This window comes from Manis javanica, chromosome 4 (assembly GCF_040802235.1).
Source record: "Manis javanica isolate MJ-LG chromosome 4, MJ_LKY, whole genome shotgun sequence".
Classification (NCBI taxonomy): domain Eukaryota; kingdom Metazoa; phylum Chordata; class Mammalia; order Pholidota; family Manidae; genus Manis; species Manis javanica.
Window position 1 is genome coordinate 109,596,068 of NC_133159.1, and position 17,038 is coordinate 109,613,105.

Below are 17,038 nucleotides of genomic sequence, written 5' to 3' on the forward strand. Positions count from 1 at the left end.
TAGATTCCCTGGGTTTTCGGGTCTCATTAAGCTCTCTGTCCCTTGGCCTTGAGCAGGGGCCCCAGGTTGCATGACTTGGCTGCCAGTGTTCAACTATGGGTGATGGGGTTGGTGATAAACAGTGTTTTAGACCTTTGGCTCTTCCCCTAGGACCTCTGATGAATGGCCTAGCTCTGCAGTCTTAGTTCCAGGAAGGCATAGGGCCCCTACTTTAAGGTAGCTGGTATGAGCTAGTGATGTTCCCTGCCTTCTTGAACTGTTTGTTCTTATAATTGCCTTATTCACTCTGGTTTCTCTTGGCACTTGACTCAGGCATCTGGAGAACATATCCTCTACTTCAAGCAGAATAAGCTGCCCTATTTGCCTGGATGGTTTGTTGGATTTGACCCCATCTGCCTCTGTAGTTGTTGCATTCCAGATGAATGTACTACACATGGGAATGGGCTTTTAAAGTGTGAAAGCAGCAGTTCCCCTTGTTTCTACCTAGAAAGCAATACTTGGCGTCCTGGGAGAGGAGAGGCATCTATCAAAGGCCTAGCCACTAGAGAAGTGTTCAGCAGCTAATGACTTTGTTTTCTGTTCAAGATCCCTGCCAGCCCACTGGCCTCATCCAGTCAAGGCTGACACTCCCAGCCTGACTGTGGGGACTTGATTGAGAGCCTTCCACCTCTGTAGATTTTGAACTTATGCCTGTTTCTATTAGATACTGGACCCAGAAGAGAATTGCCAGGATGCATTCAACCTGTTTTAATATGGAAATTCAAATACAACTGTTTTGTTTTTCTTCCTTTTCTTGACTGCATAGGAAGGATGGAATACATTTCCCTTCTTCTCTTGGGAGTGTTTAGATGAAGATTAGGCTCTTCTTGACCATGAATGAAGGACAATTGTGGTATTCAGTGATTCTGAGTTCATAAATTATCTTGGCCAACTGGGGAAGCACAAGAGGAGAAAGAGAAAAAATTCTTAAGTATATGGGGAAGGGAATAATTGGTTGGCACAAGATTTCTGGCTAGGAGTGTGTGGTCTAGTTACTAGAAAAAGAACCTAATTCACCTACCTCCCACCACTGATGAATTTGTGTCTAACTCTCTGACCCTGTTCCATGCCACAAAGGCTTTCATTCTCTCTGATGCCCTGAATCTCCAATCCCAGCCCCAGATCCTGGAAACTCAGCTTAGGACTGAATTAGAATTCTTTGCTTGTCAGGGTAAGGGTTTGGACATAGATTCTTCCTTCCTCTGCTGATCCTACTCTCAAACTGAGGCAGTGGCTGCTAGCTATTCAACAAACCCAGTTCCCTCTTTACTGCAATTAGACTGTATTTTCCAACCAATCTCTCTTGCGATTGAATTCTGATAAATGGAAATACTTTGAGACTTGGCCTAAAAACACATCCCTTGTGATTCTCTCTTCTCTTATCTGGCACCTGGATGTCAATACCCAGGATGACTTTGGAAACCATGTGCTGAAGATGGCAGAGCTTTTCTCAGCCAGTTTCCTGAGTGGTTCCTTGATGCCCACAATTGGACTTTATGTGATGAGAAGTACATTCTGATTAATATACAGGCTAGGCAATGGAGATATAGTGGTTTATCTGTTTCAACACTTGGTTTTACCATGCCTAATAATAAAATCCTTTATGATATGTCTCCTGGAGCTCTCATTCTTTGGTAAAACAGTTCTAATTCTTCATGGCCTCATGGACATTCCCTCCACCGATTGGCCTCAGTGGAATCCTGCCTGTCCCTGTTTCCCAAAAGCTTCCTACACCATCCTCTGCAGGCCTAGAGGGTGGCTTCTCATGGATGGCCAGTGCCTCCTCTAGTCTGTGTTCTCCTCCTTCATGTCAATGTCAAGTGAGCATTGTATTGTGTTTTTTCCTTCTGTATTATGCTAAGTGAAATAGGTCAGACAGAGAAGGACAGATAGCATATGATTTCACTTATATACGGAATCTAAAAAAATAAAGCAAACAAAATAGAAATAAACCCATAAACACAGAGAACAGACTGGTGATTGCCACAGGGTAGGGGAGTGAGGGGAGGTGAAATAAGTGAAAGGAAAAAATTAGTGAGAATGTTTGATATCGTGATCTGGGTGATGGTTACATAAGTATACACATGTCAAAACTCATCAAACTGTGGACTAAGATTTGTATGTTTTATTGTATGTACCTCAAATTAAAAAGTAAAAATAAAAAAATAAAAAATAAACAAAAACCAAAAATCTTTTTTTTCCATAGAAATGTGTACCAGTCATGTTACCCTTTCCTCCCTCACCACCATTCTCACCTGTCTTATCTGCCATTGCCCCTCTAGATTTCCAGCTGGCTCATACCTTCCCTTACCCCAGGTTGGTGCCACTCCAGATACGTGTTTTCCACTAGCAGCTGGCCCTTCAGCATGCCTTGACCCACATGTACTCAGCCACTTTATTTCCTGATCCCCACAGTGGCTTATTCAAATCATTGTCCTTCCTCAAGACCTCTTTCCCCACTGATGGCCTTCCCTCGTATTTCACCAAGGAAGACAAAGCACTCTGGCATCAAGCCCTTCAACTTCTTGTCCTGCTCTGCACCACCCCTTTACTATTGGTCTCAGAGTCATGTTGATACTGCCATGACCCCTATGTCCACTTGTGCTCTTGACCCATCTCTAAGACCAGATAGCAGGTCTTCTGCATCTCTCTCTCTCTTAGAGTTTCAGCCTCTCTCCACTGGCTTATTCCAAAGCAAATTATAAATATACTCAAGCATCTTTCTTTAAATAACAATAACAACAATGAAATTCCTAGAAAGAATCATCTAAATTCACTTTGTCATTTCCATTCATTTATTCATCCACCATAATCTGGATTTTGCTTCCATCTCCTGGCAAAGAAGACCATCACCTTCCTTGTCACCAAATCCAAAGACCTCCTTTTAGTTCTCATCTGCCATGCCTTCTCTTCAGCATTTGACATCACAGACATTGCCCTCTTAAGGACAGTCACTCCTGTCCTGTTCCTGGCCTCCTTGGTGGGTCTTTGGTCCTCTGTCCCTGTCTTAAGCCTTAGTGTGAATGAAGGCTCTATCCCTGGCCCCCTTCCTTGCCCTTCCTTTCTCTCCCCTTTCCTCACTGCCAGTCCCCTTGCCTCCTCACTCACTCTGCACAATCCACTCCCAGGGGTTCTAGGTCAGTTTTTATACTGATGACTTACAAATTGGGTCAGTAGTTCATCAGTCTTGAACTCCAGATCACAATATTCCTTTCTGCTGGAGCTTACCATGTGGTGGAAGTGCCATGAGCATTTCAAGCTCAATGCAAGTGAAAGCTCAATGCATATGAAACTGAGCTAAATATCTACATGCACCTCAAACCTGCTCCTTTATATTATCAGTGATGCCATATAGAATTCCCAAGCCAGAAATTTGGAGTCACCCTTGAAAGCTCCTCTTTATAGATCCACTATATACAATCAGTGACAAAGTCCTGCATCTCTTGTTGGTAACATTTCCCACATTTCCTATCATCATGGTTCTGACCAGTGCTGGCCCTTACTATCTCTAGTTTGGAGCCCAGCAGGATTCTCCTAACCAGTGCTCCACCTTCAGTCTTGTTGACCAGTTAATGCCACCAGAGCCATCTTTCTAAAAAACAAAACTATATGTCATTCCCTACCCCAAACCCTTCAAGGGCTCCCAGTTGCCTAGAAGACAAAGTTCAAGCTCCAAAGCAGGGTTTATGAAGCCTTCCATGGCCTGTTCCCGCTCCTCTCCCTTCTTTCCCTAAGCTCCTGCCCCACCCAGCACTTTGCCCTTCTCCGAGGTCACTGTGCTCTTTCACCCCCTGGGCCTTAGCTCTTACCATCCCTCTGCCTGGAGTCCTTCCCCCTTCCTTGCTTACCTGCTGAACACCGCCTAACTTTTAAGACTTGTTTCAAACACAGCTTCCTCTAGAAAGTCTTTTTATCAGTTTCATAGAGTTAAATTGGTCCTTTCTCTCTTTGTGTCTACACTGCACCCATAGCAGGAGCTGGGGGTGGAGTGGGAGGAGCTGGTGGGATGCTCTGTTCCTGGCCAGCAACTGTGCAACTCAAGGCCAGGGGCACTGCCTTTCATTGCTGTGAGCTTGATGCCTCAGCTGGTGCCAGTCTCTTCTGTTGGCACTGAATGAGAAGGTGGGATTGTGTGTGGCCCTGGTCGGATTTTGATTTCCTACTACAGAAGGGTCTTGGGCTGAAATTGGGGCTGTGAAACTTTATCTACTCAGAGACTTTATTTACCCTCACCCTCACTTCGCCAGTCACTCCCTGGAGACCCCTCCCTGCTCTGCAGAGGCTCCTGGGCGGTCAGCGTGGGCTCTCCTGAAGGTGTATTGACTGTTACTGTGATGACTCTTCTTCCAGCTGCAGCTGAAGGAAAACAGCTGCAAGAGAAGGGCGACCTGAGAGGTAGGACTGGGCAGAGATGGCTGGAGCGCAACAGGCGCTCTGAACACATGCTTGGAGGTCTCAGTCATTCGGTACCTGGAACACATCCTTGTACAGATTGTCCACTCATACATAGAAAAAAAGGCCTGGTTAGGTTCTCCCTCACTTCATCTGTGTCTATAGCAGGTGCCCAGTCCCACTCTAAAAAGTCGTACCTCAGCTTGGGACTGGGCCCTTAACTCTGGGGGTCGGGGTGGCAGGACAGGGCCTGGGGCTGAGGCTGAGGGTGTCTTTACCTGAGGACTTGGCATAGACTGTGTGCTGGTCACTGCTCTGGATGATGCAGGACATGTGAATCTTCTGGTGCTCAATCTTTTCCACGTCCACATTCAGAATAGCCAGAGAGCCCACGGGGATCAAGCTGGGAGAGCAAGTGGCTTAGCCCACCCCTTATGTGAACTTCTGCCCCCAAAGCCCTTCACTCCACTTCCCATTCTTCTCTTCATCCCACCCTGTCTCAAGGAATTAACTCTGGCCTCAGAGCCCATTTGCTGGCTCCCAGAGTTGGACAGCAGAGGTTGTGTTCTCAACAAGGACTGGAGGAACTGCTTGGCTGTAGACTGGGAAAAGAGGTGGCAGGCAGGTCTCCTGTACCCCAGCTGCTGAGGATAGCAACTCCCTCCATGATGAAAATGACTGTGATTTTGGCCAACATCCCAAGGATCTGTACTTACTTTTTGAATCTGATGTTAAGGCTTATTGTGAACAGTCCCTCTCCAGCCAGGTACGCAGTTTTAGAAAAGGTCTCATCCATCATGGCTGCCAGGGACCCTCCGTGGGCAAATCTGGAGTCAGGGCAGAAAGCAAGGCCAGGACTGCAGCCTGGGCAGACTGTCCACTGGGCCTTCCCCCAGCCCGCAGGCAAAACCACCACAGCCTCTACTTTTCTCCAGGAAAAGAAAGGAAACAGAGCTGAATCCTGTCTGCTCAAACCCTTCAAAATCAACTGAACTTTTCTCCCACGCTGTTTCAGTATGTGTTAGCAACCATTGATAGAATTATTTTACCAGGAAAACATTTTTTCTGATAGAGCTAATAGAAAAGCGTTTTTTTGATTCATCACCTAATTGCTGGCAGCAATTGCCATGATTTGGAAAGGTGCACTTATATAGAGAAAGGAAAAGCCCTTAAACTTTTTGACTGAGTCTCTAAGGCATGGCCTTGGGTCAGCTCTAACCTTACCAGTCACTATGGCCAGTGCTAAGGCCACATTTTCAAGGCAGGTGAAGTGAAACATAACTCATGACCTATAAAGTGCCAACAAGATGGACTCCTAAGCAGTGCTGCCTTCAGAAAGCTAAGAACCAACTTCAGCAGAATACCTGCAAAAACTTGTTTTATTTTAAGTGAGTAAAATTCTCATCCTCACTTGTGTAAGCTGACTTTTGTGCCAAAGCTACTTCATTGTTAGATAAGTTGAAGAAAATAGAAGGGCATCTGCAACATCTCTGACACCAAATGCATGGTGTATTTCTTCCTTATATTCATGTGTAACGGTTTACACACAGCAGTAATAGTAGTGTAACTTCATTCAGGTACCTGGACCTGATTCCAATGTGTGTATGGGGGAGGGGATCTTCCCACACATACTTAGACCAAGCAGTTCTCAAACACCAGCAGGGTGTCCAAGAATTCAACTCAATTCTGATGCTCTCTGCCCACAGACAGTACCAGATTCCCAGGTTAAGGGCTCCATCCTACAAGACTAGCCCCTACCCCCTCCAAACACACTCCAGATGCCTGTTGCAAGCCCCAGTAGCTACAGACTGGAGGTTCCCATGACCTCCCCCTTAGGTTTGGTTAATTTGCTAGAGCGGCTCACAGAACTCAGGAAAACACGTTTATCAGTTTAATAAAGGATACAAGTTAATAGCCAGATGAAGAGAGACATAGGGCAAGTTCCCAAAGGAGCGTCTATTCTCGTGGAGCTTGGGGCCTGGCTAGGTGGCACATGGAGGTGTTCTGGTTCCCCAAGTGTAAAAGCTTTCTCCGACCAAGAACCAGGTTCCAAACCAGCAGAGCAGGAAAAGCAGAGAGCAGAGCAGAGCAAAGAGCTCTTCTTGCAGGTTTTGTGAGGGCTTCATTGCATAGTCATGATTGACTAAACTATTGGCCATTGGCTAATCCAACCTCCAGGCCCTGGCCCTCGGTGGGGGGTCCAAAAGTCCCTCATTAACATGACAAAACATCTGCTTCACCTTTAAGACTGCGGGTTTTCAGAAACTGTGGATGAGGACAAATGTACCTTCCAACTCATTATATTACACCACCCAATTTTGGAATGCAGGTAACACAAAACAGATTCAAGTTTCTTAATCTGCTTCTCCTGATCTGATGCTCCAGGAACCAGGTCAGCTGTCCCTCTGTGTTATAGTGGGTTACCCTCCTGCTGCTGCCACCAATGGTCTTTCTTCCTGGGCCCTAGCTTCCCTTTTCCTTTGTGGAAAGAGCTGGAGGCCATGGAACCACACCTACCTGGTTTGACAATTTGCTCCACCACACGCTACCACATGTTTGATCTTGAGCAAATTGCTAAACCTCTCTGAGTCCCAGTTCTTCTACTATGAATTGTAAATAAAAATAATTTCTAAACCATCAAATTAAATGAGTTAATGTTTACAAAAGCTCACATACATTTCCAGTCACTTCCTTCCACATATTGCCTGAAAGAGGGGAAAAGGAGTTGGTGCTAAAGAACCCTAAATCTGCTCTTTCCCCCTTACCCTCACTGGCCAGGCATTGACAAATGCCTAGATTCTGCAGGGTAGCCTTTGGCCACTAGTAACCCACCCCTCCTTAGTGGAAGGGGCTGAGTGGGTACTTGTCAAAGAATAGAAAAAAATATATATATATATATATTGGTTTTTTACCTTAATTCCTGGCACAGAGTTCCTAAAACCCTTGTAATTTCCTGGGTGATAGGAATGTCTTTTGTTCTAATGAGGCAAGTCTGGGTGGGCTCCTGGATGAGGGCTGGTCACCAGAAAGACCGATCCGTGATTAGAAGATAGGGATTTTTAGTCTCATCCCCCATACTTTAGGAAGGGGAGAGGGGCTGCAGATTGAGTAAATGATCCATCATGCCTACATGAGGAAACCTCCATAAAAATACCAATAGTATGGGTTCAGATGGTTTCCAGGCTGGTGATCATCCACATTGGGAGGGTGACACAATCTAACCCCACAGGGACAGAGAAGCTCCTGGGCTCAGGACCCTCCCGACCTCATCTTTTGTATCTCTTCATCTGGCTGTTCTTCTGTGTCCTTTATATATCCTTACTAAACTAGTAAACATAAGCGTTTCCCTCAGTTCTGCAAGCCACTTTAGCAAATTAATGGAACCTTAGGAGGGGGTCATGGGAACCTCCAATTTGTATCCAAAATGGACAGAAGTTGTGGGTGACCTGGGGTACCTGTGACTGGAGTCTGAAGTGGGATGACAGCAGTCCTGTGGGACAGCCCTTAGCCTGTGGGATTTGACACTTCCTCCAGGTAGGTGATGTTAGAATTGAGTTAAGTTGTAGGACACCCAGCTGGTGTCATGGAGAATCGCTTGGTGGGGAATACTTCCACACACTGGATGACCAGAATTGTCATAAGTAGTAAAGGAGACACACTACTAGTAAAGGAGAGAAAGACATGACAGAGAAGAACTAGGTTTTTCCATGCAGGGGAAAGACTGAACTGGGCCTATCTAATTCAGTACTAATCTCTTCTCTGCACCCCTCAGTCCACTGGCCTCCGTGCTGAATGGTCCTCCCTTGTCTCTCCTGCCCTGTCTCTATGAACCATAAATTAAAGTCAGCCACATTTCATTCCCATTCCTGCCTCCTGGGGTTTTCCTCTTCAGAAGGAAGGGATTCCTTGGCCTGCACAGGGCTCTAACCTAGTGTCCCAGTGTCTCCATGTGTGAGTATGGGGATCAGTGTCCTCATGGAAGGCACCCATGGAATGGCCAAGGCAAGCAAGGGCTGCAGTCTGAGTCCGTGACCTGGGGAGGTGCTGACGTCTGGTGACCTCTTTGAATTCTGTTTTACTGGCCCTGAGTTTCTCCTGGGCCTTGGGACCTGAAACCTATTTCTGTCCCCTTTTTCCTCTCTCTCTTTCAGGGACTCTGGTGCCACGCACAGACCTTAGTGGCTGTCTAAAGCAGGAACAGAGATGAAAGAGAAGGCAGACAACCATGGACTTGGTGGCCCAGGGACCTTAGGCAAGATGCTAAGGACCAGCCTAACTTCCTTGAGTTCCTTCCTGGGTCTTTACCAGGTTTGGAGGCAGTGGAGCACAGTAGACAGAGCAATGGACTTGGAGGCCCAACTTCTAGGTTAGAGTTCTTGATCTGGTCATGAGTGCCTGTGTCACCCAGGCAAGTCACTGTGCCTCTGTGTGCCTCGGTTTGCCTGTGCATAAAGCATGAAGTTTGGATAGTGGTATCTGATAGCTATATTGTGCATTATGTTTTATATTCAGTACACAGGCCCCAAATATCATCTCTCTCAGTGGCTCTGGCAGGTAGATATTATTATCCAGTTATTATTATATATATTATTAATTAATTAATTAATAAAAAATAATAATGTTATTCCCAGTTCTCAGGGAAGGAAACTGAAAGCTAGAGGTTAAATTGCTAGCATGGGTCCCAAGGCTAGTAGCAGCAAAGTGAACTGGAAGCCTACTTCCTAATTCTAGATCTTATCCTTTTTCAAATTCACCACATACTTCTCAAAGTGGTGATCAAGGCCTCTTCTTATCGGAAAATTCCCAGACCTCCATGAGGAGGCTCCCCCTAATCTGCACAATGGGAGCCAGATCAGATGACGCAGGATGGCATCGCGGCATGATACCGTTGAGACTGAAGCCCAGTGCTCTGCACGCCCGACCGGGCTCCTTCAGGGGAGTCTGAGCCCCAGGGCCTGGTGCGTGCTGAACCAAGCCCAGGACGCAGCCCATGATAGCCCATTTGGCTCTGCCTGGGGTCTTACCCTGGAGCCCCCTCCAGGTAGGGACCTGGTTGGAAAAGACAGATGGACTTCTTCTTGGATGGATGGAAAAAGATGACGTACTCGTAGCCTTGTCCTTCCACTTGGATGCACCTAGTGAAGATGCGCCAGTCGCTTATGTCTGGGGAGAGAGGGGTAGTGTTGTAGCTGTAGAAGGGAGTCTGTGAGGGTGCGGGGGCCAGTCAGGATGCAGGGCCTGTCATTCAGCACCAGGGGTTGAGCCCTGCCTCAGGCTCTGCCCTTGGGGAGCCTTCAGCGTGAAGGCTCAGCCCTTGTCTCAGGGAGTCCTCAGCCTAGAGGGAGAAACACTCAGCAAATTCACTGGCTGAGGGTGCGGACAGGATCAGGGTCAGGGCAAGACTTTAGCAGATCTTAAACATGGAAAATTAAAAATATAACTCATGTAATTAAAAGTAACAACAATACTAAACAGTAAAATAAGTGCAGAAAAGGCCACTAAAGTTCTGATTTTTCCCAAGACAACTATAACAACTATACCCTTTTTGGATAAATACCAAATTCTTGTAAACAATTATTTTGGTGTCCCTACTTTGTGTCATAAACCTTTGTGTCTTCCTACTCTACGACACATTCATCACTGGCCAGGAAAACCACAAAAATGAATGAGAAAGACTGTGCGCACACACGTGCACGCACACACACACACACACACACACACCACACACCACACAAAAACACAGAAAGCTGAAGGTGGAAAGCCCTATTAATCTGACCTGGTAGCAGTTTGGGGAGAGCCACTCTGGGCCTGTGGGCAGAGGATGCGTTCTCAAAGGCCTTCATGGGATAGGGGAGGAGAATCTGGAACAGGCTTGACAGTAAGGGAAGAACAACCCGTGAGAAGGCAGAAGGGCCGGGAGCTGAGCTGCAGTTCTCCGGTGGGGACACTCTTGGCTGGGAGTCAGAGGCGGGCCACTAGGGGATACTCTCTTCAGGTGGGAGGAGAGGAGCCAGAGACCCAAGAGAAAACCCTTCTCATCCACCTGCCTGGGACAGCAGCAGGAGGGGTGCAGTGAGTCATTAGAAAGACCTGGCTGGGGAGCTTGTGAATTTCCTTCCTGAGAGCCCTGAACACAGGGAAAGGGGCTGGCTGACCTGACCCATGGGGGCAGAGGCACATGTGTACTGATGGGCCCTCTCAGGCCAAGCCTTACCCGAGGTAACTGCTAGCCCAAATGGGAGCTTGAGCCCTTGGATATGCTCTCTGTTGGACTTGAAGGAGGGCAGTTTGATCCAGCCATTGGTCTTGGTCTTCTCCAGAAATTCCTGGTACAGGCTTAGCATGTCTGGACACCAGCTGGCATTAGGAAGGGCTAAATCCTTCAACTCTTTCTTCTCCAGACAGAATCTTGAGATCTGGGCAGTAAAAATCAGGGAGACTAGATAGCTTCTTGATGGGTAGGGGTTGCTGCTTGCGCTGTGGGGCCTCTAGGTAAGGTTCTTGGGCTCTTCAGTCCCTCCTATCAGTGTTGATTTGGCCCATCTACCTTACCAAGTATTTGGGGACTTCTGTGGGTGACTAGGCAGGGGGGTGCTAAAGTCCCAAGGAAGGAAAAGAAGGATTTGGGGCTGCAGTTAGAAGCATGCTGCTTTGTGGTGTTGAATTACAATTGTGTCCTGTTTTAAAATCTGTGAGCTGTTCTTTGAGGCTGAGAGCTGCTAGTATTAGCCCCACTGAATAAATGGGAAACAGGAAATATGGCTAAGCCTGCCAAGCGTGTGAGGATGACAGCTGATGGTCAGACTAGAGCCCTTTCTGAGATGCTGTTTACCCTGTGGTTGCACCACAGTGGGTGAGGACCATTGTTACTGCCCTCTCACCTCTGGGGCTACTCCAGCTCTGTCCACAGCTGTGGGTCTGCCTGGGCAGTGTGGTTCCTTTGAAACATGTGTTGGTCACCCACAGAGGTGGGGTACCATCTGTGGGATGAGGGAAAGTCCTCTATGGCATCAAATGCTCACGTACCAATCACAGTTGTGGGCAATAAGCCAGCTGCTTGCTAAGATCACACACAGGGTCCTCCACCTATCAATGCCCAAACTCAGCTGCAACTGCCTGAGTCCCATAATAGCACAGTGATTCATTGGTGACCACACTATTTCAGACTAGGACCAAAGTGTCCTGGTGGACTTAGTGTTGGATGTGGGCTACTTGGTATCCCAAGAATACCTCATTGCCAAATCAAATAGCTCCTGGACACACTGCCCACCTGCTCTAGTCATGATCTGGGAAGAAGAGAATTGGGGTGCTCCTTATGGTCTAGGTCAGGAGAAGGGCTGCCTGTCTGGCTGAGCTGGTACCTCACTCACCAGGGAGTCCGTGGACGATCCAAATGCTGAGGCAGGGCTGAGTCTGGGCAAAATGCAGGGAGCACCAGGAAAGGCTCTATGGTGGCCAAGTCTTGCTGCTGCCTGGAAGCCTCTCCTTATCATGGCTGAGGCTGGGATGGGAGTTGGCAGGGCTGCTAGCTGACTTCTGAGGAAGCAGAAAAGAGAATGAGAGCTTTTTAGCTGCACCTTGGGTCTATAGGTGCAGCCAACGCTCAGAGAAACCTCTCTCCTCTCTGTCCCAGGGTTTTCAGCCCCAAGCTTCCTCTGTTAATGACTAGGCAAGGCTGGGCTGGTTTGACACAACAACCCAAAGGTGCTTGGGGCCTTTAGCTAATGCTGGGCCCCACCCAGCATTTAGGGAGGGACAGACGCTGCCTGGGGATGAATTCATAACAGCAATGGCCTGAGTCCAAAAAGAAAAATTTGTTAACGAAGCAAAAATGGTGCATGAAGAGGTAGTTACATGGGTACATAGAGTACATGGAACTGCCCTGGAACTTACAGGGGAGAACCCAAGAAAATTCCCTGAAAGGTAAGAGAGGTCTGCTTTTTGAAGGGAGGGGTTGGTGGAGTGTCTGTTTATTGGTGGAGCAGTTGTGGCATGTGCTCTGCAGCACAACTCTGCAAGCTCTGATAAAATGCTGGGACTCAGAAAATCAGCTGGAACTCCAGGGAGAGGAAATCTGGGGGCAAAATGCCTCTAAAATCAATATCAGTCAAAGGGAGAAATAAAGTTTAAAACTTGTTTATTGCTTACAAACTGTACTCCAAGGCCATCTCTTTCCTGCTCTGACAGAAACCAGCAAGACCTTTCCCTCACCTCTCAGGTTCAGATAAGCCCTCAGTCACCCAGGTAATTGCCCGCTGATATGGAGACGAACTTCTCTCCACCCTGAGGAATGCCTGTTGATATGCAGATACACTAACGCTAGGCAAAATATTCTGGAAATACTACAATTTTACCCACACCAGCCCACAGCCCTTGGTCACCCATTTCTTTTATTCCAGACAAAGGGTAGCACAGAGGAGCCTCTGCCTGCTCATCCCCAGCAGAGAAAGGGGTAGGGAGGTGAAGACAGAAAATCAGAGGAGGCAGCTTAGCAAGGTACTTCCTTTTGGGGGAGCACAGGATGAGCAGGCAGTGTGAGCTTTGTCTCTGGTGAAGCTCCATGAGATGCATCTTTGACTGGTGGAGCCTCTGTCTGCAAGGTTGTGGCTTTTTTTCTACTGGATTAAAGCTGCCAATTTGCAACTGAAAGTCCCAGTTTTTTTTAAAATTTTTTAATTTTGGTATCATTAATCTACAATTACATGAAGGACATTATGTTTACTAGGCTCCCCAATTCACCAAGTCCCCCCCACATCCCCGTTCACAGTCACTGTCCATCAACATAGTAAGATGCTGTAAAATCACTACTTGTCACCAAGTTCACAGTCACTGTCCTTGAACATAGTAAGATGCTGTAAAATCACTTGAAAGTCCCAGTTTTTAATGGACTAGAATAAAGCCTTGTTAGGGTCTAGGACTCCGGGGTTTCCCAGAGAACAAGACACACGGACACGGAGATGAAAATCCAAGCAAAGTCTTCATTCAGCCAGCAAGCTGGGGTCTACAGCACCTCCCCTGACACGCAGGCCGAGTCTGAGCTGCCGACCCGGAAGCAACTTTGGGTTTTGATTATATAGGATCTTCACAGCAGTTACATCAAAGCCCGCGCAGTTCTACAACTAATAGGTTTAAAACACACTCTATATTGTAACCAATGGGAAACATTGTAACCTTTTTAGGGAACGCGCCAGTTGCCTGCCCGCTTCAATTGTTATCTCTTGCTTACCCAAGCATGTCTATGTGATTTATCACGGATTACATCCCCAGGCGTTCCCTGGCTGTTGCCCACTTCTAGTTATCTAACTTAGGGTAGGCGCATTTCTCAGAAGCCTCAGGTAATTTACACAAGAAAAGACTGGGTGGCTCTCGCTCTAGGCAGTCAGGTTAAGTGTCATTAGTTCTTTTTCCTGACTTGATGCTCTCTGCACTCCGTTACATTTCCCCGCATTTCTTGATCAGACTAAGGAATCTTCCACAGCGGTGTCTAGGGCCTGATATTTTTGGCGAAGGACCAGGAGTTGGACGGTGTCAAACCTCTCCTGCACAAACTTAAGCAGCCTGTTTATTATAGACGGGCCGATGGTAAGCAAAAACAGCAGGATGACCAGTGGCCCTGCAACGGCCGAGAGGAGGGTAGCAAACCATGGCTTGTGCTTGAACCAAGACTCAAACCAGCCTTCGCTGCGGCTGCTTTCATATTCTTTACGCCGCCTGTCAAGATCTTTTTTTAGTTTGGCTAAGGAATCTCTGACTGCACCTGTCTTATCTACATAGAAACAGCATTCTTCTTTTAGGGCTGCGCATAGCCCACCTTCTTTCAAGAACAAGAGGTCCAGGCCTCTTCGGTTCTGTAGGACCACCTCTGACAAGGAGGTGAGGGATTGCTCCAGGTCTGATATTGACTGTCGGAGCTGTTCTAGGTCCCTGTCGACTGCCAGCCTCAGGGCTGTGAGCCCTTTTGCCCACATCACAAGGGCTGCGACCCCAGTGCCTGCCCCTGCTATCCCTAGAGAGAAGAGGGTCCCAATGGTCAGGGCGGTAACAACCTCCCTCTTGCTCTGGTGGGGGCTCAGCCTTTCTTCCCAATAAGAAAGGAGAGATTTATGAGAATGATACATTAGGCGAGGTAGAATGGCCACCAGCACACAAAACTCACCATTAGCATTGAACACAGAGGTGGATAGGGCCGGCGTGAGGCCTGTCTTTGAGCAGAGCCACCAGCCCGAGGAGGGTATAATCCACTTTCCCTGCTCCCACGTAGTGTTATTATAGGAGGAGCATAACTGGCTCTGGGTCGTTGGGACTGTGCCTACACACGTACCAATGACTGAGACTTGAGTGATTGTAAGTCCCCACGGTCTCCCATCCCAGTAAGTGGGATGGGAGTTGTTGATAGTGTAGGAGCCACTTATCCCGATTGCCTCATAGAAGGGGGGTGAACCTGGGTAGCATAGCCAACAGGGATCGGTGAGGGAGGAAGTGGTGTGGTTAAGAGTCTCTACTACTGCCTGCACTATTTCCCACATGGGATTATCTAACCCGGAGGGAGTGTGCTGGGCCCATAACCTAGAGGTCGATGGACCCGGTCCTCTCATGGGCTCTGGAGCAAGCGTTCTGGTCGGCATTTTCTCATCCTTTTTGCTCAGGCCCTTGTCCTGAATTGAAGGTTTCTGGGGATTTATAACCGGGTTGGGACCTACGGCGGCCATGGGAGTTGACACGGTTAATTTAATGATGAGGGTCGAGCCGGCATGCCCCCCATATTTATAATACACCATTCCCCACACTAGTCCGTTTATCCAGTGCGATACCTCAGTGTTTTTGCCCATCTCGGTGAATTGAACTCTTACCCAATCCTGGTCTGTTTTGTCACAAGCCTTGGTTTTGTAAAGGGTCATAGGCTGGTGACAAGGGATGCCCTCGTTGACATAAGTAAATTTGACAGAATCGATTTTTGTAACTGTCCATCTCCAATCCCTATCGTTCGAGGTTACACAGTCCCAGCTGGCACAAAAGAAGTCATGCCCCCCCCCCCAACAGTGCCTTCCTTTACCTGTTCCTGGGCAAGCATAAAACCCATTGGAGCGAGCCAAATTTTGAGGGATGGATTGGTAAACGGGTTGATCTGCCGAAAGCAGAAATACAGGTCAGGCCACCAGGTTCCGATTGGCACACTGTTTTGTGTGGAGTTGATGACTTCCCCATTGTCGCTATCAATCAGCATCCAGGTCAGGTTCCTTGGTTGATGGGGGTTGGTGCCTCTGATCCCCACAGATGTGGCTCCTGTGAAGATCCATACTAAAGAGCTTATTAGCAGGATCTCTTTCATCTTAGGCTTAAGTGTAGTTTTAGGGGATTGGCAGGATGCTGCTGCACCTTCCACTCTTCTTTTCGGTTCCTTGGATCGTTATGAGGTAGGATCCGAATGTGGGTGTGGTGCACCCATGGAGCGATACCATCAACTTTGAGAGCAGTGGGGGTGGTAAATAATACAATGTAAGGTCCTTTCCACCTGGGCTCGAGAGTCCTCACTTGGTGTCTTTTGACCCATACCATATCCCCTGGGACTATGCCATGTTCCGGGCTCGGAATTTTCCTGCCCTCATAATATGCTCTGATCAGGGGCCAGATTTCCTGCTGCACTTTAGCAAGAGCTTGCAACACATTCAGATAGTCAGGGGATGGGTCCTCTGCACCGGGAAGCTGTACTCGCTGGGTTATGGGTGGAGGGGCTCCGTACATTATCTCAAATGGAGTTAAACTATGTACATAGGGGGAGTTCTGAGTGTGGAAGATGGCTAAGGGAATGAAGGTCACCCAGTCCCCGCCAGTCTCCAATACCAATTTAGAAAGTGTCTCCTTCAGGGTCCTATTCATTCTTTCTACCTGCCCAGAGCTTTGTGGGTTATAAGCACAATGTAACTTCCAATCTACTCCAAAAAAGCTAGGGCTAGTCCTTGCAGGATTTTGCTAACGAAAGCCGGGCCATTATCGGAACCTATTGCTTCAGGGACCCCATATCTGGGGATGATTTCCTCAATTAATCTTTTTGCTACTACCTGGCTAGTCTCATGCTTGGTTGGAAAGGCCTCCACCCACCCAGAGAAAGTATCTACCATAACCAGCAAATACTTATATCTATACTTTCCTGGTTTTATTTCGGTGAAGTCTATTTCCCAATTCCTCCCTGGAGCCCTCCCCCTTTCCCGGGTACCTACCGGGTGCAGCCCTCTTGGGGCTGGTCTTAGCATTGCACAGCTACTGCATTCTTTCGTGATCTGACGAGCTGCCTCATTCTGGTGGGGAAACACCAACTGCGCAGACTGGAAAAGGCTGAGCAGCTTTTTCCAGCCTAGATGGGTGGACTTATGCAGATTAGCAAGCATGTACTGCCCCAATGCTTCTGGCAGGATCAACCTACCTTCTTGGTCCCTACTCCAATTTCCCTCTCTAAACACTTTCCCCGAGACTTGTTTCTTAATCCACTCAAGATCCTGGGGGGAATACTCAGGTTTGGGTGGCAAGGTGGGCAGTTCAGGTATGGGTATTTCGAGGGCTGCAAGTACAAGGGAGTCCAAGAGGGCTGCCCTCTTATCTTCCGCATCAG

The 17,038-nt window shown here is 47.8% G+C and overlaps 1 protein-coding gene and 1 long non-coding RNA gene across 7 annotated transcripts in view; one reads left to right on the top strand and one right to left on the bottom strand.

The window, feature by feature from the left end:
* Window positions 1-723: 723 nt before the first annotated feature.
* Window positions 724-16,779, bottom strand: THEM5 (thioesterase superfamily member 5). 5 transcript variants are annotated; one of them, XR_012130370.1, is made up of 9 exons: window positions 16,650-16,746; window positions 15,485-15,729; window positions 11,802-11,967; window positions 10,646-10,847; window positions 9,456-9,594; window positions 5,148-5,258; window positions 4,710-4,834; window positions 4,273-4,409; window positions 724-931 (listed from the first exon to the last, which is right to left on the bottom strand). XR_012130370.1 is itself a non-coding variant. In XM_073234644.1 (8 exons), the coding sequence occupies exons 2-8, from the start codon at window positions 15,634-15,636 to the stop codon at window positions 4,366-4,368; spliced, it is 939 nt and encodes a 312-aa protein (XP_073090745.1). In that variant the 5' UTR covers window positions 15,637-15,729; window positions 16,650-16,746; the 3' UTR covers window positions 4,226-4,365. The 5 variants fall into 5 exon arrangements, 4 of the variants coding, with proteins under 4 accessions (XP_073090745.1, XP_073090746.1, XP_073090748.1 ...); XM_073234644.1 differs by lacking the exon at window positions 724-931 and having other exon boundaries at window positions 4,226-4,409; XM_073234645.1 differs by lacking the exon at window positions 724-931 and having other exon boundaries at window positions 4,226-4,409; window positions 15,485-15,714; window positions 16,650-16,738.
* The window catches only part of LOC140848986 (uncharacterized), a 49,326-nt gene continuing 47,930 nt past the window's right edge, over window positions 15,643-17,038 (top strand). For both annotated transcript variants that reach the window (XR_012130371.1, XR_012130372.1), the window contains exon 1: window positions 15,643-15,845. This is a non-coding gene — a long non-coding RNA (uncharacterized lncRNA). The remainder of the gene's footprint in view (window positions 15,846-17,038) is intronic.

Bases quoted from the DNA above. Each gene is read 5' to 3' on its own strand.
- THEM5 (XM_073234644.1), bottom strand. From the start codon at position 15,636: ATGGGGAAGTCATCAACTCCACACAAAACAGTGTGCCAATCGGAACCT. The intron at 11,968-15,484 runs GTAAAGGAAGGC...CTGCTTCCTCAG, and splicing joins TTATGCTTGCCCAGGAACAG to AAGTCAGCTAGCAGCCCTGC. The intron at 10,848-11,801 runs GTGAGTGAGGTA...TTTACTGCCCAG, and splicing joins GATCGTCCACGGACTCCCTG to ATCTCAAGATTCTGTCTGGA.